This window comes from Brassica napus, chromosome C4 (genome assembly GCF_020379485.1).
Source record: "Brassica napus cultivar Da-Ae chromosome C4, Da-Ae, whole genome shotgun sequence".
Taxonomy (NCBI): domain Eukaryota; kingdom Viridiplantae; phylum Streptophyta; class Magnoliopsida; order Brassicales; family Brassicaceae; genus Brassica; species Brassica napus.
This window is the reverse complement of record NC_063447.1, coordinates 25,175,937-25,200,802: the sequence shown is the minus strand read 5'-3', so window position 1 is coordinate 25,200,802 and position 24,866 is coordinate 25,175,937. Positions and strand designations below refer to the sequence as shown.

Genomic DNA, 24,866 nt, shown 5'->3' with positions numbered 1-24,866 from the left:
TAAATGATTTGAAGTTTGGCATCATATCGAGAATTGTATTGTATATATGCAGTAGAAAACAAAACAGATTTGCTTGATGAATATGGTTATGTCGATTTAAAAGGTTTTAATGAGGTACAAATAAGGCATATTATATTTGCGTAATCTCTTTTTATTATTTTCTTTCCATATAAAAAACTCACTCAACCAACTGTTCTTAATACACACACACTCTTTCTTTCATATCCGCCAAACACTCTTTCTTTCACTCATCAAGATGAGCGAATTGCAGGCAAAAATCCAGTGTTGCCTCTTAGGAATTGGCCAACTCTTTCCATGGAACACCATCCTCACAATTTCTGACTACTACTACGAGATTTTTCCTGTAAGTCAATCTTTTCGCTTTTGCAAAAATAAAGATGCATCTAGTTACTTTCTGTTTCTTTTTTGTGCAACGTACCTAGTTCCTTTCTGCAAGATCCCTTCTTTCTTCACAAATTTCTGCAAGATATTCAACCCCTTCTCTTCCTGTAGATAGTAGAAAATCATTCCGTATCCATGATTGTTACTTGCTTATTTTCATATAAGGATTCTTTTATCATTTTAACATGTGCAGAACTATCATCCTGCTCGTATACTTGCTTTGGTATACCAGCCTTTTGTTATGGGAACCATATTTACATTGGTTTCCAGGGGCCAGAAAAGCAAAAACCAAGGGAGAGTATTGGCTGGTTATTGCCTCTTCGTCATCGGCACGATTTTCCTAATAACTGTAAGTGATTACTCTTGTCATGTATTCCTTATTAATTAAAATGTGTTAATATACTCTTTCGAATTCACATAAACCATCATTCAAAAATATTTCATATAAAGTATATATATATACAGTATAAACTCTATACATTAATACTCAATAAAAACGATAAACTAACAATTTCATTTGTCTCTTTTTCAAAAAAAAAAAAAAAAAAAAGTTTTCATTACTTTCAAACTAAATTATTTGCCTCAAATTAAACTTGTTCAAAATATACAATAAATCAATAAAATAATATTTTTAGAAAAATATAAATATATATTTTTTGAAAAATTATAAGTTAATAATTGAAACTTATAAATGTTTTATAAATATAAATAAAATATGTTATTGTATTGTTTATATTTTATTCTCAATGCATACCATCTTTAAGTTTCTTACAACTTCAAAACTTTTTGGTATTATTTTATCATAACACGTTTAAAAAGTGTGAATTTCATGGAAAATATATTCTGTACAAAAAAAAATAAATCAAATAAGAATAAGAAAAAATCCAAATTTATAAAATTTAATCTCACCGTAAGAATAATCATTCTTCTTATTTTATACAAAATTATATTTTAAAATAAATGAGCCTAAAAATCTTTATATACATTTATTAATTATATAAACTAATAACTATATAAATTAATAAAATATTATAACCTTAACATTATTAAGTTATAGAGTTTAAATCGTACAAATTTGTATTGTGTCATCTTTACATCAAATAATCCTCTCTCTAATGAATTGGATGGAACAGAAATAAAATAAAAAATTTATTTAAAAATATGTATTCCTGAAAGTACGAATTGACCATTTGTCATGAAACGGATGTGTTAGGTGGACTTGGTAAGCGAAGGAAAGGGAGGATTATTCCCCTTTCTCCTTTTGTGCTTCATAGCGGCAAGTTTTGGGGTTGCCAACGCGCTCGTGGAAGGTGCCATGATGGGGGATCTTTCCTGCATAAGCCACGATTTGATTCAGCCTTTTGCAGCTGGACTTGGTATAGCTGGAGCGCTAACTTCTGGTTTGAGCCTCCTTACTAAAGCGGTCTTTCAGAATTCTCGGGATGGCCTAAGGAAAGGCGCATGTAAGTCTTTATATTTTTTTCTTAATTACACAACACATTTTTTATTGGATATGTGTGTGATTAATCTCACAGTTTTTGTTTGTTCTGATGGATCCAGTATTATTCTTGGCGATTTCTTCAGTGATTGAGTTCCTCTGCGTTGTCATATACGCGTTACTGTTTCCGAAGCTCTCCATTGTGCAAAATTACCAGGCACACTCCGTATCAAACCAGATGGAAACCACAGAAGTATCACGAGTCCTGCCAATTGACAATTTACAGCTGGCACGTGAGAACATCTACAAATTGAGCAGCTTATTCTTGACGTATGCAATGACACTGTCCATATTTCCAGGATTCCTGTTTGAGAACACGGGAAAGCATGAGCTAAATTCTTGGTTTGTTACTTTATATGTTTTAGTTACAAATATTTTCCTCCTAAAGTGTAACTTTCATGTTGATTTGAGAAAAGTTAACTGCAGGTACCCTCTTGTCCTCATTACATGTTTCAATGTATGTGATGCTCTCTCGAGATACACTACTATGATCAGCGACTTAAGATGGAATCGGGGAAATGGATAATAGTTTTCGCTCTTGCTCGTGTTTTGCTCGTGCCTGCGTTTTATTTCACGGCGATTTATGCCGATCAGGGTTGGATGATCTTCCTAACATCATTTCTGGGCATAACCAATGGTTATCTAACCGTATGCACTCTCACTGGTGTATCAAAGAAAATCTATGATGTAAGATGTTTACTTTTTTATGACTGATAACTTTTCTGTATATTAAAAAAAATCAGAAACAAAGGTTATCAACTAATTTTTTTATAAATGTGATTGATAGGTATCAGAAGCTAATTCTTTGGGGAACATGCTTGTAGCTTCAATGCTATGCGGGATTTTCGCAGGAGCTTGTCTTTCCTGGCTTTGGCTTATTGGCAGCAAGATCTCGTTTTAGTTTCATATATTATTTTTATCGATTCTCAAAAGTATTTTTGATGATAATTGACTAAAATCTTCGAATTTTGTTATACTAATCTATTACAATTTTTTTCCCTTTTGGAAATTAAATGAGAATAGAGTTAAACAACTAACAACACATAGGTTGCTAACTTGCTATTAGTAAACTTTTGTAACTTTGTGTTTTTCTCTGTAATGTTATATGAACTTTGTGTTTTCTTTAGTTGTGTTACGATGTAAAACTCATCTCTGTTTTATAATGACGAAATCAATTAAGAGTTTACATCGTGCTTGTTTTAGGCATCAAACTCCCTTAAATCAATTGAGAAAGAAAACTTAAGAAACTGATCATGTAAGTTTGTTGGTTCATCTGTTTGATCAAGCATTGAGGAGAGTGGAGTAAGGGCAAACTCAGAAGAAGTTTAACTCATAAATAAAGAACTTCAGACACAGAGAACCCCACAAGGAAATCAGATACCCAATGCTTTGAATACAAATGATATGGGCATTTTAGAATAGAATGTCCTATGGCCAGACAAATGAAGATCAAGTGTTATGGATGCAAAGTGCATAGTCATACTCAACCGGTGTGTGAAAATGATTTAAAGAATAAAAAGGAGAAATCAGTGCTTGGTGTCAATGAAGATGAATCAGAAAGTGAAAGGGAAGAATAAGAAATCAAAAACTTCGTGGCATTTGTCTGAATTACTGAATTTGAATCAGGATATGAATCAGAAAGTGCACTAGAGCGGGAATTAAACAAAAGTTACAAGCAAGTTCAAAAGGCGGTTGTAAATCTGGGCAAGAAAAAATTGGCCTTGGTTAAAAAAAGGCTTGTCTCGAAGTTGAGTTGACCACGCTACAACAGAAACGAAGAAGAAAAGCTAGCTCAGGACCGTGTAGTCTTAATGAAGGAAAATATGATGTTTGCCAAGAAAGCGAAGGGCTTGATGGAGTCTTTCCCCAGTCTCTCCTTCTGGGTTCCATACCCTAACTTCTTCTTCTCGTCGTAAGTGAATTACGCGAGATCGTTGTTGTTCTTCGAGTGTCTTTGCGGCATGTTGGATGAAGAATCGAGGAAGATGAACTGGGTAGAAGCCAAATCAGGTGTGAGAGAGAGAGAGAATTAAGGATCCAAATCGCAAACCCTAGAAGATTGGGAACAACCAAGTTTTGGTTTTTCATGTGTTCGCACTCTTTTAAATGGATTGTACAACCATATTCTTCACGTACCTTTGCAAAGTTGCAAAACTATATGTGCTTGCAAATTATTGTTATCTTTTAATATAAGTGTAAACTTGTTAAAAGTAAATAAATAAAACTCACCCGCCTATCAAACCACACCAACTTGTCTTCTTCTGCGTTTTAGGCGATGATTGTTTGTTTGGTTTCTAGATTTTGGATTTTTGTTTTTAGTTTTTAGTTTTTGGTTTTTAGTTTTTGGTTTTTGATGGTCTGAAACAATGGTCCAAGATTACAAAGATAATAGGGTGACCCCTATTGCTGCAACAAAACAGAAAAAGGACAAAGACACAATCTTAAAGGAAAGATGAATTAGTCTTGTCTTGAAGCTTCTGCGGCGATACGTTGATGAAGCCATGCTGGTCCTCCTAAAGCGAGGTAGGACTGAAACCGCCCATCCTTCAGCATACTCTTAGCAATATCACGAGCTATTATATTGGCATGTGCTCCCTCAACTTCAAAAGCAACAGAGGAAAAGAGGCTACACAATGCTCCAATTTTCTCTAACAAGCAGCGGAACCGTGGCCAAGAACCCGGTGTTGATATCGCCTCTATCGTTTCCGAATGGTCTGAAGCTATGCATATTGTATGAAGGTGCAGGTCGTTTGCACTCTGCAAGACCCAGATGATGCCTCGAAGTTCTGCAGCCAATCGGGAAGTCGAGGGAGTGAAGGCATCACGTCTATGAAATAAGACGTTACCAGTATGATCCCTCGCCATCCACGCTCCTCCACATTGCAGTGACTTATTTCTCCAATTCACATGAACATTACACTTCACAATACCTTGCGTCGGAGGACACCATCTTTCTTTATCCCGTGGACTACTATTCTGCCTCTCTGTGAGTTTAGCTTATTCTTATACATCAAACCAGAGAGAAGCTTCTTCCTCAGCATTACTCACCCAAAAACCCGGAGACTTCTGTGTTTCTGCATACATAATCGAGTTCCTGTTTCTCCATATATTCCATAGCAGCCAGGGGAGATGACGTGCATTGCAGGCTCCATCAGCCTGGTTTTCCATAAAATCAAACAAAAAAAACCAAGTTCTCTTCAAGACTCAAAGAGAAACCCTGTGGAGGACAAGGACATCGCGCTAAGTGCCATAATTCCTGGGTTTAACACAATGAAACAACATATGGTTGATCGTTTCTGGCTCATCACGACATAAGGAACAAGTACTATGCACATTCAGACCTCTGGATTGTAGTCTATCAGCCACCGCCAACGCACTCGAGAGCACCCGCCATAGGAACATTCTGATCTTCGGTACAGTAGCAATCTTCCACACCCTCCGTTTTAGAGCTAGCCTTTGTTGTTCCAGAGCAGTAATGTTAGCTGTACGACGGGCTTCCAAGTTCGATAACAGCAAATATCCACTCTTGACAGTGTAAGCTCCATGGTTCGTGTATGCCCAGATATGTTTATCCTCTCTACCTCCTATTTGAAGGTCCAATATCCTCTTCACTTCAATTTCTGGGAACACCTCAACCAACATCTCCATGCGCCTTCTGTTATTCTGATCAAGCAAGTCTTTCACTCTAAAATTCAAATCATAAAGGATCTGCTTATTAACTGGCCTCCTAGGATCCTCATCCATGATACATTTATCTAACCAGACCAAGGAGCTCTGACCGTTTCCAATGGATTTGATCAGACCTTTCTGCAACAGCTCTCTACCAAAGACAATACTTCTCCACGCATAAGATGGCCTGAAACCCTTCCCTGCTTCAAGGAATGACGTTTTAGCATAATACCGGCCCTTGTATAACCTTGCTAGTAGACTTTGTGGATCATTCATCAACTTCCAAGCCTGTTTAGCCAAGAGAGCCTGATTAAAGCCTTATATGTCTCTGAAACCCAGCCCTCCGTTCTCCTTAGCTTCACAAAGCTTTTCCCAAGCTATCCAATGGATTTTCTTCTTGTCTCCACTCTCATTCCACCAGAAGGCAGACATGGCACTCATAATCTTTTGGCAGTGGTGTTTGGTGAGACGAAAACAAGACATCGCATACACCGGAAGAGCCATAGCAATTGACTTCAGGAGTACCTCCTTTCCCCCAAGAGAAAGCATTTTGGTATACCATCCATTCAGTCTCTTATCTAATTTTTCTCCAATAAATGCCAATAGTTCCTGTTTCGATCCACTGAAACATTTGGGAAGCCTCAAATACGACCCAGCACCTCCCTCTTTCTCAATGTCCAAGATCTCCGCAATAAGTCTTCTCATCACTTGATCAATACCCGCTTCAAATGTAATAGAAGACTTCTGAAAATTTATCTCCTGCCCGATGCCTGTCCATAGAGTTTTAAGCATCTTAAAAATGCTGTACACTCATTCAGCTCAGATCTTATAAGGAACAAGCTATCGTCAGCGAACAAGAGGTGTTGCACTGCAGGGCAATGGCGAGTGAGTTTCATACCAGAAATTTCTCCATTCTCTTCAGCCCTGTTCATAACATGTACCAGAGCCTCGGCGCATAAGATAAATAAGAACGGGGACAAAGGATCCCCTTGCCTCAAGCCTCTCTCTGGAACAATGTGACCAAACTCTTGCCCATTCAATAGGACTGTATACGAGACAGAACGTATACATAACATAATCCATCCAATCCACTTACTATCAAAACCCAGCTTCACGAAGAGAGCTTCCAAGAAAGACCATTCAACACGATCATAGGCCTTCGACATATCTGTTATCATGGCAATGTATTCCTCCTTGCAGTTCGGGTTTGTGTTAAGTCCATGGACCATCTCACGTGCAATAAACAAGTTATCTGAGATAAGGCGTCCTGCAAAGAAGGCTCCTTGGGTGGGGGAGACAATCTGCGGCAAGATTCCTTTGAGACGCGAGCACAAGACCTTTGAGATGATCTTATAAGTCACAGAACACAAACTGATTGGCCGAAGATCAGACATCAGAGTTGGATTTGGTTTCTTCGGCAGCAAGAACAACTGTGTATAATTCCACTCAGACGGTAGCACCCCTTCCCTGAAAAATCGATGTACTTCTTTTGTGATCATAGGGCCAGTTACACTCCAGTGTTTCTGAAAGAAGTGTGCTGCCATGCCATCAGCTCCGGGTGCGCTATCACTCTTGATTGCCTTAACCGCTCGCTTGATATCAGCATCCGTAACCTCTTTAGTTAATCTTTTATTCATTTCTTCTGTCACTCTATCTTCAAGACCATGAAGAAGCTCACCAGCATCAGACGGAGAGGAGGACCGAAATAAATTAGTGAAGTATTGCACTGCTATCTCCCCCTTCGCCTCGTCCTCTGTTTGTTGTACTCCACCAGCGTCAACTAGGGTTGGTATCAAGTTCTTCATCTTCCTTGTTTTAGCCCACCCATGGAACACCTTAGTATTCAAATCGCCAGCAACCAGCCATGTGTTCTTGGACTTCTGTTTTCCAAAAGGACTCTTCTTCATAATAGAGTTGTACCAGTTGCTGCTTGAGCTCTGTCATTTTTGACGAATCAGGAAAGCGCTTTGTCTCCTCTTCCTCCAGCTGAAGACGTAGTTTAGCTATTTATTTCTTGGAGTTCCCTGCGTCGCTTCTCTTCCATTTTTCCAATTCTTTTCGATAATCTGAGATAGCTGAAGAAACATTTTGACCCTCTTCTCTCACTACTGGTCTCCAATGTTTCTTAATTATCTCCCTCACTGCCGGCTATGACGACCATCGCTTATCAAAAATAAACCTTCCTCTTCTATGCTGATTCTGAGTCGCCATACTCAGAAAAAATAGGACGATGATCCGACCCTAGCCGTTCCAAATATTGCAGGTGCGACCTAGGGAAAAGTCGAAACCACTCTGCATTACCAAAAGCCCTATCCAACTGACATTGGATCCAAACATTCTCCTTAACTCCATTCGTGATAACCTCTCTGACTCCTGCCCAAGAGAGCTTGTCACCCGAGCTAGGCACTTCTTTAATTCTACAGTCTCGTACCATTGAACGAAATTGATAAAATGAGCTTTCAATACGATCAGGACCTCCAAGCTTCTCGTCGCCATTCATGATCTCATTGAAATCTCCAATTAAACCCCATCCTTCATTCCGGTTCAAACCAATTGTCTTCAAATCATTCCAAACCTCCTCCCTTCTTTGCCGCACCGGATCACCATAGACAAATGTCATAAAAAAAACTAGATTACCCGCCTTCACCTTCGTGTCTATGATCCTATTACTTGCACTCAGCACTTCTACCTCATGCATTTGCTTCCAGAAAAGCGCCAAACCTCCACTAAGACCCACTGGATCAACCAAAAAAGAGTGGTCATAACCCAATGATCTTGTAACATCCTTCACGTGATCACTAGAGTTTTTAGTCTCTAGGAGAAACAGAAATTCCGGGAGATGCCCACAACACATCTCCTCTAGGCGTCGAAATGTCAGGTTGCTTCTCAAACCCCGACAGTTCCAACTGAGTGTCGTCATTGAGGATTGGATGGCTTTTGGGGAACCATCGAACCCTTCACTTGCTTTGCCAACTTTGACGATACCTCACTCTCCTCATTCGCCTTGCGTTTCATCGACCCCTCTCCTCTACTATGCTGAGACCGTTCCGGACCAACCTGACTGCTCATGCGCCTGTTCTGGTTACGTCTCACCCACGAGGACCGACTACTGTGTGAATTTCTGCTTCTGCTACCACAGTCTCTTACAGGAGAAGTCCCACTTCCGATCACAAAACCACGACTCCCTTCCTCATTCAACAAAAGCCCTTCCTCTCCATCTGCAACATAACCATCATCCCTTTGCATCTTATCCGTTCGTTGCTGCGTTTCAACCAACAGTTGTTGATTCATATCTCCTGTTCTGTCTCCTTCTCCTCTCGACCTGGTGGCATGTCCAGTGTGTTCCTGAGAAGAAGATGCTGCTTATGGAGGAACCACAACATTCTCCACTCTACTAAAATAAAAAACTCTCCCCCTATCTCGATTGATCTCAGAGGACAGCACTGGTGCTTTCTCAAGGCGTAAGCAAGAACGTTGCCAATCGGATCATTCGACAACTCCTGTAGTGTTTTCCTCATTCTCGCTTCTCTGATGTTTCGTTCCTCTAGGTCAGCGCAGTTCATGTAAATTCTCATCTGCTCAAAGACCTCCGGCGCTACTACAGTCTGAGGAGGTGCAAAACCTGGCGGATCCGACGGAGCCATAAGCGGCATTAGTTTGTTAACCAGGTCGTTGTGGTGCTGCCTTCCTCCCGTAGACGAAGCTCCAACCTCAAGCTGTCGAACTACAACCCCTTTCCCTTTGTTCTGTAATCCTTGTAGTAAAGGGCACTTCGGTTTTTCGTGAGAAAGACGAAGACAATGGAAGCACTTCTTCCTCACTCTTTCATACTCTACATCCACATATTCCACCCTTCCTGCCGGTAAAGTCACAGACTTCTTATCTTGTAATGGCTGATTAAGATCCAGTACAACTTGAACTCTTACATACTCCAGCAGGTGAGGCTTTGTAGGATCAAACTCTATAACTTTCACATGCCCAATAACATCTACCACTGCATCAATAGTCTTCAACTGTAAGTAGTTGACTGGCAGATTATGTAGTCTCACCCATATCATTGCAGTCTGCAGGTAGGCCGGAGGAGGCGTCTCCACCCAACGCTCCAACGCCATACCCCAATCATCAAAGGTCCAAAAACCTTGTTTCAGCACCATCTGAATGTCGGTTTCAAGGTCAAAGATAAACTGAAACCTCTCCCTTGTCAAAGCGATACTTCCAACTCGATCATAAATCTTCCAGACCTTTGGCATTGTCCGGAGCATCCTCCCCATATTCTGACAATCTGGGTTCAGTAACCTCCCCAAGATACTCATACTTCCTCTTTCCATGGCGCAATAGTCATCATCCTCCGGGATGATAATAGATTTATCTTCCCCAAGCGTCATCCCTTGTAAAACTTCTGCCAATTGTACGTCCATCAGCAGTAGGAATAAGCCCTTCTCTTCTGGTGGATTGCGATAGCAGCAAGCGTGAATGATTAATAAGGGAGGCGAGTTCACGAACCCTAGATAAACACATATCGCCGAAGAGGATTTTTTGTAAAAAAGGATATTTGCCAAAGATTTTCGGAAATCTCCAAAAAGATTTTGGAAGTTTTCCATGTAAATCCAGAACTCGGCAGGGATATACTCCCCCTGGAAAGATACTCCACGAGGATTGGCTTGAAAGCCCTTGCCATGGGAGAAGATTAGAATCGCCTTTGTGTCGCCGCCGAGTCGCCCTAGATTTTAGTTTTCTGGAAAACATGAATGGTGATTTTAGATTTTAGTTTTTGCTTTTAAATAATATGATGAAAATAAAATAAATAGTAAAATATTTATTCTGGAAATAATAAAATATAAAATATCATTACCAAAACACAGATCAGCTTATTTAGAAAAGCAAAAAATAATAATATAATTTTATGTTTAAACATAAAATTAAAAAATTAATTCTATGGTTAAACAAAAGTTATATATATATATATATATACTTTCTTTTATAAACTTGTATATATAATATATTTAGAAAATCCGTACAGATAAAGCTTCAAGTGAAATGTGTAAACATAATTTTTAGTAAAATTCACCATAACTATAATCTATATATATATATTCATTAATGGTTAACTTCAAAAACATAATTCTATGTGAATGATTTAACTATATATGAAATTATTTTATGAAAAAATTAAAATTAAATAATTATTGAGAAATAATATTTACAAATTAAAATTAAAATTTAACGAAAATTTACAATATTTCAAAAATTGTGGCAAATATAATTCTACACATATGGTAATATTTAGATTATGATTTTTAGATATTAGTTATTTGATTATTCTGTAAATATTTGGTTCTTATAAATTATTTTTTTAAAATGTGACATTACTAAATTAAAAAATAGGCTGGAATTATATCGTTGAGTAAAGTTCCAAAACTATGCACGTATATATATTTAATCATATATTTAGGGCAAATTTCCAAAATAGCACATTTCTAAGTTTATATCACAAAAATAGCACTCAAAAACTAAAATGACCAAAATAGCACTTTTCTAAGTTTATCATTTGAAAATTTTAATTTTTTATTTTTCAAAATTTGAAATCTTATCTCCAAAACCTCATTTCTCAACTCTAAACCCTAAACCCTAAACCCTAAACTCTAAACCCTAAACCCTAAACCCTAAACTCTAAACCCTAAACCCTAAACTCTAAACCCTAAACCCTAAACTCTAAACCCTAAACCCTAAACCCTAAACCCTAAACCCTAAACCCTAAATCCTAAACCCCACCCTTTAACTCTAAACCCTAAGTTTGTGACTTTTGATAAAACATTAAGTGCTATTTTTGTGACTTTTGACCTTGAGTGCTAGTTTGGGAACAAAAACTTGATTTAGTGATATTTTTGTCTTTTTCTCGTATATTTATGTGTATGTCATTTTGAATATTACATGGTACTGTCATACGGTAAGCACCAAGTAGAATATGTATTTTCTTTATTATTGATCTTTTGAATATTATTTCTTATATTAATATTTATTAAATAACAGAATTTATAATTTCAAAAAAAAAAAATACAAAATCATCATTAGCATAAAACTAGAAAAACTTGGATTTTGGCTTTTGTTTAGAAATAGGTAGTTATTCTAAAAACTAGTTTCCATAAATTTTAGGAAATCTAAAACTCAAAAATCTTGATTGGGTCAAAATTGGTTTTTGGATAATCAAAAACAAGAAACTGTTTCAAAATCTGCAAACAATCATCCTCTGCGGGTTGTAAACCACACTTCCAATTCTAATATTTATTTTTTATTTTAATTACAAACCACACTATGTGTTTTGTGGGTATATTTAAGAGGAATGATTACATGAATAAAAATACACATGCGTTTACTTTTACTCGCTGCAAACATTCATAACCTTAATCTTAATTGTCCTTACTTGTTTGTTCTTCTTAACGTATCTAACTGGTTTGAAGTTTAAAAAAAAAGTATGTAACTAATTTACACTAGGGATCGTTACCCACGCCAAGGCGCGGAGTTTTTGCATTTTAATCTATTTTTGTCTTTTGTTTACTAATCTAGCATTCAGTTTGTCAATGCATTTTATCTTCATCATCTCCTCTTGTCTTGTTTACATTTTTTTTCACGTTCTGTCGTTTGATTTGTCTTAGTTTTGTCTTGTGTCAAACTTAATCCTGCTCATTCTTCTTTCATTCTTTATTGATTGATATTTTTATCTCGCTTAGCTCTGTGTTGCCACTAATTTCACTACAAGAAAACAGCGGCATACTGAGGGAAAAAATCGTCGGTATGTCGTCGGAATAACGCTATTCCGACGACATACCGACGAAAAAAATCTTCGGAAAAAACTCCTCGGAAATTCATCTTTCCTCGGAAATCCCTCGGAAATTTCCGACGGAATTCCGAGGAAATGAATTTCCTCGGAATATTCCGATGACTTTTTTCGTCGGAAATTCCTCGGAATATTCCGAGGAATATCTCGTCGGAATATTCCGAGGGATACACTTCCTCGGAATATTTCCAAAATTCAAAAAAAAAAATTAAAAATTTATTTTTTTAAATTGAAATTCAAAAATATAAAATTAAAATTGAAATAGAAAACATATTTAAAATACAAAAAATAATAAAATAGTTTTTATAAATAAAAAAATGTTTTATAAATACAAAATTAGTTTTAATAAATATAAATATTTTTATAAATATGAAATCATCTTTTTATAAATACAAAATAGTTTTTATAAATACAAAAAATAATAAAATAGTGTTTATAAATAAAAAAAATGTTTTATAAATACAAAATTAGTTTTAATAAATATAAATATTTTTATAGATATGAAATCATCTTTTTATAAATACAAAATAGTATTTATAAATACAAAAAATAATAAAATAGTGTTTATAAATCAAAAAATGTTTTATAAATACAAAATTAATTTTAAAATATGAAATCATCTTTTATAAATCCAAAAAACGAATTTATATACAAAGAACGTTTTGTATATTTAAAAATAGTTTTTATAAATACAAAAATAAAAAAATAGTGTTTATAAATCAAAAAAATGTTTTATAAATACAAAATTAGTTTTAATAAATATAAATATTTTTATAAATATGAAATCATCTTTTATAAATCCAAAAATCGAATTTATATACAAAAACGTTTTGTAAAATCGAATTTATATAAACGTTTTGTAAATACAAAAATAATACACAATTTATAAAAAAAGTTCTAAATCAATTCAACACAACCAAATCACAATTCTAAACCTATTACACAACAAATCACAATCCTACCCAATCACCCTAACAAAAATCTATCAAAAAACTTCTAAAATCATCAAATCTACTTAAAAACCTAACAAATAGGACCTAAGAGAGTGGGATAAGGTCCTTACATGATTTGTAAAGAAATGGAAAGGATTCGCCGGAGAGATCATCGCGAGAGAAGGTGGAGAACGCCGGAAGGAGAGAAAGATCGCCGGAGAGGAAGAAGAGAGAAATGGGGAAGAAGAGAGAAATGGGGAAGAAGATGCGGTTCGAGTTTATAAAACCTTGGGTCTGACGGATATTTTCCGTCGGAATTCCCTCAGTATTTTCAATTTCAATTTTCGCGAAATATTTGGCGGCTTGTTTGCCCGGTTAAATGAAAATATTCCGAGGAAATTCCGACGGCCACTTAAATATCCGTCGGAATTTCCTCGGAATATTCCGAGAAAATACCGAGGAACTAGTGTTTGGGGTTTCAAAACATCAATTTTTTTGCCGTATTTCATTTCTTATACAATTGTAATGCATACCATTGAAGATTCTTTGTATAGATGAGCATAAACCATGAAATAACAAATTTCAAAACCAATTGTAAGTATTCCCTTTACCGTTCATTAAAGTGTATAAGTGTTTCTCTTATGTTGTGGGGATTTCGTTCATACAATCGGAAAAGTGTTTATTATAGGGTAATGAACAAATTTTTGACTTCATAATGAATGTAAGACACTTAATAAGGGTTATATAGGTGTTATTCAAACCGCAAAACGTTGTTTTCGGTTTAAAAACCCTATTTCCTCGGAATTTCCTCGGAATATTCCGAGGAAATTCCGAGGAAACCCTTTTCTTCCTCAGAATTCCATCTAAATATTCCGAGGAAATTCCAAGGAACTAGTGTTTGGGGTTTCAAAACGTCAATTTTTTTTTTAAACGGATCGATCGATGGATATATGTCCAAAAACGCATCGATCGATCACTAAGATGGACCAAAGCGTAACAATGTGATCGATCGATGAAATTATCCCATCGATCGATCGAGGATATCAAGTGTTCCTCGGAATTTCCTCGGAATAGTCCGAGGAAATTCTGAGGAACTAGTGTTTGGGGTTTCAAAATCTCGAATGTTTTTTTATAAACGGATCGATCGATGTATTTATGTCCAAAAACGCATCGATCGATCACTAAGATGGACCAAAGCGTAACAATGTGATCGATCAATGAGATTATCCCATCGATCGATCAAGGATATCAAGTGTAAATTCCGAAGAAATTCTGAGGAACTAGTGTTTGGGGTTTCAAAATATCCAATTTTTTTTTATAAACGGATCGATCGATATATTTATGTCCAAAAACGCATCGATCGATCACTAAGATGGACCAAAGCGTAACAATGTGATCGATCGATGGGTATATGTCCAAAAACGCATCGATCGATCACTAGTTCGTCGGAATTTCCTCGGAATATTCCGACGGATTGATGTTTCCTCGGAATTCCGTCGGTATATTCCGAGGAAATTCCGAGGAAACCCAAATTTTGGTTTTCCTCGGAATTTGCTCGGAAATTCCTCGGGAAATTCCGAGGATTTCATTTTCCGTCGGAATGTCCGTCAGAATACCGATGTTTTCTTGTAGTGTTTGCTCGAATCATTTTTCATCATCTGCTTCGTATTCTTTTCATATTCATTAACTATTGTCTCCAATTTCTTTAAATCCTAAAAATCCTACATGTTCTTTTGTTTATTAAATCACATATTAAATATTGTTGAAACTGTTTATTTATTCTAATAAATCCTTACGATTATAACTAAGATGATATGGATAAAAGACTGATTATAATTTAGTTGAAATTAAAGTCTAAAGTAGAATTTATTAAACTTTCAATCCTTCTTTTTGTCATCCAAGATAGCTTTAGTCAAATCAATTATATTGATTTAGAAAACCCATAAGCTATTTCAATCCCAAACAACAAAAAAACAGGCGCATTTGTTATTGACGCTTCGGCGGGTTTCCTTTACTATAAACATAATTGCTTGTCACAACTGTTAATAAACCCAAATGTGTTTACAAAAGCTACCCATATAAGAGTTTCATACTCATTTCTCTTTCTCTAGTCATCTCCTATGTTAGTAGCTATCATAATACAATCATCAAACAAAGGACATATCTCTTGGTTCCATATAGAATATGCAAAAGGACTGTTTTCTGCAGACTCTATGATCACTGAGTATTATAAATATCAAACTCTGTCTATGGTCTATTTATATGTTGAGGAAATGCCTCGAAATGTAGCTTCCAAATAATGATTTCCAGGTCAACACATTGCATGTTAACCTCTATAATGGGATCAACCGAGTCGAACGCAGCTACACATATGTTCCCTGCTTGTGCCTTTCATTCACAATCTGCAATTCTCCCAAGAACCAGAATCAATGTTAAATGAGGTAAAAGTTTTAGAGTCACAACAGACTTTGTATAGCCAAGCCCAATAAACCAAGCACCCAACGTAACATCCCCACTTGCCTATTTGTGTAGAAAATGACTTGATCATTATATAGTAGCACCGAGAAGTTAGATGGAGAATGAGGTATGAATGCAAAATAGACAAAACAGTTAAAATCTTACTGATTATGGGAAATATAAGAAATCAATTCTCTTGAAATGGCGTATAACTGTCCAATACCGTGACAGAAGTACCTGTTCATGTTCTCACCAAACTTCCAATTCTAAATGTATATATAAATCTATTAGAGTTATTGCCAGCGCTATGTTGCGATATTTGTTAGCTAAAATAATCCATCCAACATAATTGGAAAAAGAAACCAACGAAATTGTAAAGCTAACCATCAGCTGAGATGCTTTTGATGTCCTGACACATTGCAAGCTTAGTGATTTCACTGTCAAAAGCAACAAACTAAGCAGTCATATACATCCAAAATATTTATTTACAAACGGTTCCTAGCACAGAAAAAGCATATTATTATGTTACGGATGATAAGTTTGATGCATAAATACAGTTTAGAATTTTTTTCAACTTAACATTTGTGCCTACTGAATTACCTTACAACACCCACTGCATTGTGATTTTGGCATGTTAAAGCTGAGAATCAACATTGGAGCTTGCGTTAGCATTTGGAACATGAAATATAGCACCATCAATTTCCAGTGTTAATTCCATTAACAATAGCTGTGCAAAAGAACTATGCTAGTAAGTTAATCGTGATTAGTAATTCTTTACATCTTAATGTCGTACAACTTCAAAACGATAGACACTTACAATCGACGGCTCTCAAAGATGGACCGCAAACCATCTAATGATATGCTTACCTCGTCGTATAAGTAATCCATGTCACTTCCCTCCCACGGGTAACGTTGCTGGTGCAGATCAATTCTCTTCACCTCTTCCTCATCATTAGGATGCTCTGCAATATACCCTCTGTAAGGTTCAAATTTATGTCGCTAGAATTATCAGAGAAAGATATATAAAGTACCCTCCAAATCTTCAGGAGCATCGATATTTTCTTTATTCAATGATCTTCATTCAACCTAACAACCATCAAAATAAAAAGAATGTGGGGCACATAATCTTCAAAATCCAAGTTTAATGAATGGAAAAAAAAAACTCAGGAAGACAGAAAATGTCAAACACTCACTGGCTTCTTCTTCTTTTACTTCTTGGCTCCCATGAATGAACTGTCAAAGCCATCATTATTTGCAGGAAAAAAGATTAAACAAAGCAACTGATGAAAAGAAACAAATATGTTTCACAGCACATAAACTCTTCTTGAACAATCAGGCAACAGATAGTATGTCTCCCGTGTGACTCAACTGAGTCCTCGATGGCATCCTGAACGACAAATGTCTTCTTCTTCTTCTTGGTTAGATCAAAGGGTGCAAGCTAAGGATGACCAAAGAAAATTAAAACCACACAATAATGATTTATCAGGCAAAATAAAAGAACCGATGATGAATTTATTAAAGATGGGGAGATGTAGAGACTAAAGAAGAAAAACTGATTCATGAAACTCAAATAGCCAATATGTGTTTCTTAGATGAGTCATGAACCGATGATTAAAAATTGAAAGCCCTAAACTTCCATTGAAGAGAACGCTTACAGACTAAAGAGGTTTATTGGGCTTTTTTTTAACGAATCTCATTTCAAAACGTGAGTTATAAAGTATTTATTAAATCATTAGATAAAATAAATAAGTGTGGGTCCCACAGAGAAAACCGAAGAAGCAAAGGTTTCCGACCTTCATAAATATATATTAGTTTCAGCCATCAATGTACAAAGAATCCTTTAACTCAGTGGTATAAATATTGTTGTTTAGATCTCAATAACCCGGGTTCGAGTCACATACTTGACACTTTTTCACACTTTTTAAAAGTGGGACCCACATATCGCTGACGTGTCGCATCAGGAGTGATGCAACTATCCTATTATAATGTAGATTTTAAAATAGAAAATTGAAAACCTCAAAAATTTATTCTTCATAACACTGCACTAATATAGGCTGAGTACTAAGACAAACAAGGATAAAATCTGAGAAGAATAATTATCTAGCGGCTTTCATAAGCTTAATATTAGAGCCGGTCATGTAATTATGTCAAACTTACTAAGAGCATTTTCAACTTAAAACTCCATTTTTTTACTTTAAAATTGCTTAACTCTATAATGGAATTATGTTTACTCCATTAATCCTACTCCAAAAATGGAGTGGAGTTGTAGCATTTGTTACTTCAAACTCCATTTTAAAGTAAATTATGGAGTGAAATTGAAAATGCCCTAAAACAAGACACGATTGGAATCTCCCATTTTGTATTATGTTGTTAGCATTATCTGAATATCAAGGATGTTGAGGTTAGGGGATGGGGTCACTGTCTTACCTCCTCTCTTCGCTTATCTTGTTCATGTTGTCAGTTTTGTTTTGTCGATGAGATTATAGACTCTCTTATAGATCTTAATCTATCAATGATAGCGGATTCGTGGCTTAGTTCAAACTTTTTTGTTTCTTAAATTATCGCTCAATAAAGCATGTTAAATCTTCAGAAGTGCTTTAGTTTCCTGCCATCTTGAAAGAAGTATTTTCAAACTTTTAGGTTAGCTTACTTATGTGAATTCTTTCTGGATCTACCTAAGCTTCAAATACCGGAAGACGATAATCGTTCGTTCTTGTCTGTCTTTTGAATCAAATGTTCCACCTAATCTATCGATCTTTTTGGTGTGGAGTTGCCAGATAAGCATGAAATATATTGCATGTTTCATCAGAGATACTTGTGCACTTCACTATATGAGAGTAGCTTATTTGATTGGGCTCACAGTCACCACAATATGTTTCTCTAGGCAACACTTATTCGGAGTAAGATCTTCGAGAATCAACACGTAGGGCAGGAATTTCCGACCTCTTCCACATGTTGTAACCCAGAGCAAACCACTGATTTTCATGGCCTTTTGTCTCTCATCTGCTGAGTTTAGAGGGGAGTAAGACCAGCTGGTTGTCTGTTTGCTGTTGAGATTTGTAATCTGTTAGTTCTAGTTTGTGTTCTTTTGAACTTGCTAGATCATAGGTCTATATGGTTGATAATCGTTTTTCCAGCTCTAAAATTAAACTCGTAGGTCTATAACATAGATAAAGGATTTGATAAAACAAGGATCGATACATTCCAAAAACTAGACCTAAATAAATCTGTTGAAGTATGTATTTGTAGAAAATAAGGACCAAATGTTATTTAGAGAATAAGCATGTTTTGATGAATCGCAAAGTTCAAATGTCATATGAACTCCTCAACAACATTGTCCCTTTATGGGGTGACTTCCTGGAAAGGAGGTCTCTAGATCTGGCTCCTCATGTTGCAAGATTCCATATCATTGTTCACAAGATATGGCGTTTTGGAAGCAATAGTTCCAACATTCATATATTTACGGTGAACAAAATGAGAGTTAAATTTGAAATTTGAGATGAGTAAACTCGGAGACGAGTTTTAAGAAGAGGAACTAGATTTTGACTTGTGCCACCGCGTAGGTGCTTTTTTTAAAAAAAAAATTTGCATTTAAAAATTATGATTTTTCATGTATTTTAATTGTTTATAAATTGTATTTATTGATGATGTGAATTATTCATGTTCAAAAATAAAGTTGTACGTTAAATTTTTTTTTTGAAAAATATATCATTTAAAGTTTATCTGGTTATAAGATACTAATTGGAAGGTTTTTTATATTAATACTATTCAAATAAAAACACACTTTCATATCTTTTTATTTGCTATGTTTTTAATTTTATATAGAGACCATTATATTTTATATTCTATTTAGTTATAAATCTTGTAACATTTTCATCAAAAATCAGAAGTCATAAAAGACATAACATTGCAAAAAACACAAGCGTATAACGACGACAAAATGTTGTCGTAAAATTACGTCTATGTTACATCTACATTACAAGGAAATTAAAAATCATCATAAGTTAGTTGTAACTTACCAACGAAACATATTCGTCGTAACATCGACGTAATGTTACGACTATTTAAAGATGACTGCCGCATGTCGCCGTAATGTATTTGTTAATTTACGACTACGTTACATCCACATATTTCAACAAAGTTACGGCTAAAATAAGATTAAATATAGATGGTTGGTGAAAACATGTATTATGCGTGTATGGATGGTTGAAAAAAAGGAAAACTGGCCGTAATGTAGTCGTAAACCATTGTAAATATTATGTGGTTATAAACTTGTTGTAACATTCCCACCTACCATATTTCGAAATTTTTCTATAAATATGCATATCCTCTCATTCTAAAGAACCACCAAAAAAAACACGGAAAGAAAACGATTACAAAAAAGATGGCATCAGGTAGCAATATATACGAGTTACGAAGTTGGATGTATGCACATAAAAATTCTGATAGAGTGGTGATAAATGAATTTCTGAACGGGGTGGAGATATTCATGTACCAGGCCAGAAATACACCAATCACGCAGGAAACTGGTAAGATGTTTTGTCCCTGTCGTAAGTGCAAGAATACCAAGTTTTCTAGTAGTGAAACGGTTTGGAAACATTTAGTAAATAGAGGATTTACCCCCACACTATTACATTTGGTTTCAACATGGAGAGGGTGATCATGGTAGGAATGAAGCTACTATTAGTAGTCACTTTGAAGATGTTGGTAATAGTGAACCGGGCCATTTGCATACTGAAACTAGTTACCATCAGGATAATCAGATGGCATATCATGATAGGATGCATGATATGGTTTCAGTTGCATTTCGCGAAACCTCACGAGTTGCTACAGAAGTAGATAATGTAGAAGAACTTAACTTAGATGCAAAAAACGTTTTATGAAATGCTAGACACTGTGAATTAGCCAATCCACGAAGGTTGTAGAAAAATTATTTCTAAATTGTTGTTGGCTACTAGGACGATGAATACCAAAACTGATCATAATTTATCTGAAATTTGTATTGATGCATGGGTTGAGTTGTTTAAAGAGTATTTGCCAGAAGATAACTTGTCTGCTGATTCTTATAATGAGATTCAGAAACTCGTTTATAGTCTTGGCTTACCTTCAGGATGATAGATGTGTGTATAGACAATTGTATGATATACTGGAGGAAAGATGCAGAGCTGTTGGAATGTCAATTTTGCAAGAAGCCCCGATATATACGGCAAGGACGTGGGCGGAATAGGGTACCGTACCAACGGATGTGGTACTTACCTATTACTGATAGGATAAAGAGATTATATCAATCTGAGAGGATTACGGGAGCGATGAGATGGCATGCCGAACATACTTGGTAGGATTTGATGTGCCTCAGTCCATTGATCACTCCGTGGAACCAGACCAGCATGAAGATCAGGACGTCCCAAACATTTCAACCGAGGTTCACTATTCCGACCGTATCGGACAGACTGACCGAGCCGTGTACTCGATCCGCGTGCGTCCGGAATGGAACTTCAGCTGGAACCACGACCAGACGACCGAACTGACCGTACCAGAGCTCATCTTCCCCGACTAACTCGACAAGTTAAGACTGATGGTCAAGCCATAATCAATTTAGGACGAGCCAATTCCAATTCAGACCGCAACTTCTCTCTTTTGGCCCGTTTGGCACGTACCGCATGCACCGGCGACCGTACAGATGATCTTGCTTCCTTGTTCGATCCAATGATGGACTTCTCTTTTGGATATTTCTCTAAGCCAAGGATCCTTAAGCTTTCTGAAGACTTGGGCCACGCTGGAACACAACTTGTCAGATCAGAACGTCCCGCGGCCCTTACTGATCGTCCCGCGTACGTACTGATCTTTGTTCTTTGTAAGAATTTGTCTTGTTTCTTGGTGAGTCATATCAAGGTCAACACTTCCTCAAATCGTTGGACTTGTGAGTAATTTCAAGCAATGACGAGAGAACCTTCATTTGGTGGTCTTGTGAGTCATATCAAGCACCAATGGAGTCGGGAATATCGGAGGCTTTCCGTAACCTTTGTGCGACCCTTCAATACATCCAGTTCTCCATCCGGAGTTCATATCCAAACCGTACCAGTAGAGTGATCCGTTCCTAGGGTCCTTCAAGTGGTATCAGAGCCACTCTTCTGGTATCTTCTGAATCATTCCATCTTCTCATCTTCCATTCCATCTTCTCTTCTTCTACCTTTCTTGAATCCAGGCCCCTCATTACCATCCACTATATATAAAAAAAGAAAAGAGATCTACGATTTAAAAAAAAAAATCCAAGTTTGATTTGTAGATTGGTGGTGGAAGAGAAAGCCTGCTGGCTGAGGAGAAATCCAGCCTTTGAGGTGGTTAAAACGGATTCCAAACCGAAAATCTCTTATCTTTCTCTCTTAAGAAATTCCCTTCTGTTTGCTTGGAATTGTCCATTGGGATTCTTTGATCTGTTTTTCTTAGAACCTTGAGTGGAAACTTGTTTGTGTGGTCACTACAAAATTTGAGAGAAACACGTGTGTGGGAGAGGATCAAACGCTTGAGAGTGTGATGTTATTATCTAACCTTTTGTGTTTAAGCTTTTCAGGAAACCATAAGTAGTGAAGATGAAAGAAATCGACCCGGAAATTCTGTTTCTGGCTTGTCTAATTTACAGATGCGTGCTTTGAATGATTCTATTACTAACCTCATGAACACAGGTCTTGAGCAGATCCATCAAAGCCTTGACGAGATCCAGACCAGCCAACAGACGCGTCCTCGACCCGGAGCAAGGAGAGATCGCCCAAGGTGTCCCGACCGATCCGATGATGAGGTCCAAGAGGAGGACTTCGAGGATGATGTCCGATCCACCAACAGACCAAGAAGAGGTCATAGAAACCGAGAGCAAGGTGATATCAATCCATTTGCTAGAACTGATCGTGTTAATGATAGCTTAGGAGGATTGAAACTGAAAATTCCAACTTTTGATGGCAAGAATGATCCAGATGCTTTTCTTGAATGGGAAAGAAAAATTGAGCTTGTTTTTGATTGTCAAAACTTCTCTGATTTTAAGAAAGTTAAGTTCACCACAGCCGAATTTACTGGCTATGCTATTAATTGGTATGATCAAGTTGTGACCCACAGGAGGAGAACAGGTGCACATCCGGTCGAAACATGGGACGAGCTTACCATGCTGATGAGGAGACGATTTTTGCCTATTCACTATCACCGTGATCTCCACCAGAAGCTGAGACGTTTGCTTCAAGGCACAAAGTCCGTGGAAGACTACCACCAAGAGATGGAGATCTTGATGATCAAGGACGATGTGCACGAGCCAATGGACGCCACTATGGCACGATTTCTTTCAGGTCTCAACCGTGACATCCAAGATCGTATGGAGCTTCAATAGTATGGTAGTGTTGAGCAGATGTTACACAAGGCCATCTTGATCGAACAGCAAGTCAAAATGAGGAGTTACTCAAAACCGGCCATTGCTTCAAAACTAGCCTATGCTCCTAAACCTAGCTATCAAGACAAAGGTAAGTCTTCTATCACAACACATAATGCTTTTTATACTGATGTTCCTGCTCGTGTTGACAAAGGAAAAGCAGTAGAGACTTCTGGACATGCAAGAGACATCAGGTGCTTCAAGTGTCAAGGTCTAGGACACTATGCAAAGAATTGCCTAAACCAACGGGTGATGATTCTCATGGAGAATGGTGAAGTTGAATCAGAAGATGAGCAGAAGGACAAAGAGGATCTTGGTCCTATCTTTGATGAGGAAGAAGAGTCTTTTGGTTACTCTCATCACGGACCCCTACTTGTTGCTAGGAAGGCCATGGACGAGCCTATCTTCGATGAAACGAACGATCGCCTGTTCGTTGATTTTGGTTTGACCTTTGATGCTGATTCCGGTCCGATCTTTGATGAGGAGGACAGCTTCGACTACCCACATCACGGACCCCTACTTGTCACAAGAAGATCTTTGAGTGTTCAACCCAAACCCAATGAAAAAGAACAAAGGGAGAATCTCTTTCATTCTCATTGCTTAGTTTGTGAAAAAGTATGTTCTTTGATTATTGATGGTGCGAGTTGTACTAATGTTGCTAGTGACACTCTTGTCAGGAAACTGGGACTTGCTACTCGGCCTCTCTCTCGTCCTTTCAGGTTGGAATGGCTGAACGAGGCTGGAGAACAATATGTGAAGGAACAGGTCACCGTCCCCCTTACCATTGGCCTATATGAAGACGAGGTCGTTTGCAATGTTCTTCCCATGGACACGTGCCACATTCTCTTGGGCCGGCCATGGAAATTTGATAAGAGGTCCGTGCATGATGGTTTTACAAACTGACACTCCTTTGATCATAAAGGAAAGAAGATCACGTTGGTACCATTGACACCTTTGGAGGTTCATCAAGATCAGATCCAACTTAAGAAGAACCGAGACCAAGAGCCTAGACCGGATGAACCTGAATCATCCCACCGAAACTCTAATTTCTATATCAAGCCAAGTCAGGTCAAGAAATCTTGTTACTCTCAAAAGTCATTTCTTTTACTTGTGTACAAAGAATCTCTTATTGCTTCTTCTTCTGACCTTGCACCGGAGATTCCGAGTGAACTTTTAGATGTTTTGCAGGAGTTTTCTGATCTTTTTCCATATGAGAATCCTAAAGGATTGCTACCTGTACGAGGCATTGAGCATAAGACAGATTTTGTTCGAGGTGCGTCTCTACCAAACCTACCAGCCTATCGTACCAATCCGGTCGAGACCAAGGAACTTCAGAAACAAATCGGTGACCTTCTTAAGAAAGGCTACATCCGGGAAAGCCTCAGTCCTTATGCCGTTCCTGTCCTCCTTGTGCCCAAAAAGGATGGTTCTTGGCGGATATGTGTGGACTGTCGTGCCATCAACAATTTAACGGTAAAGTATAGGCATCTGATTCCTAGGCTTGATGATATGCTTGATGAGCTGCATGGTTCCTGTTTGTATTCAAAAATTGATTTGAAAAGTGGCTATCACCAGATTAGGATGAAAGAAGTTGATGAATGGAAAACTGCATTTAAAACAAAGCTAGGGTTGTATGAGTGGCTTGTCATGCCATTTGGTCTT

The 24,866-nt window shown here is 37.0% G+C and overlaps 2 protein-coding genes and 1 pseudogene across 2 annotated transcripts; 1 reads left to right on the top strand and 2 right to left on the bottom strand.

Moving 5' to 3' along the window:
- The first annotated feature begins 607 nt into the window (after nucleotides 1-607).
- On the top strand, nucleotides 608-4,064 carry LOC106416847 (annotated as a pseudogene).
- Nucleotides 4,065-4,357: 293 nt separating this feature from the next.
- LOC106416846 lies at nucleotides 4,358-4,941 on the bottom strand. The gene is made up of 2 exons (XM_048755652.1): nucleotides 4,831-4,941; nucleotides 4,358-4,789 (listed from the first exon to the last, which is right to left on the bottom strand). Exons 1-2 carry the CDS (start codon nucleotides 4,939-4,941, stop codon nucleotides 4,358-4,360), a joined length of 543 nt encoding a protein of 180 aa, XP_048611609.1.
- A 3,915-nt stretch (nucleotides 4,942-8,856) lies between these two features.
- On the bottom strand, nucleotides 8,857-9,954 carry LOC106416837. Its single transcript, XM_048755651.1, has one exon. It carries the CDS (start codon nucleotides 9,952-9,954, stop codon nucleotides 8,857-8,859), a length of 1,098 nt encoding a protein of 365 aa, XP_048611608.1.
- Nucleotides 9,955-24,866: the final 14,912 nt, after the last annotated feature.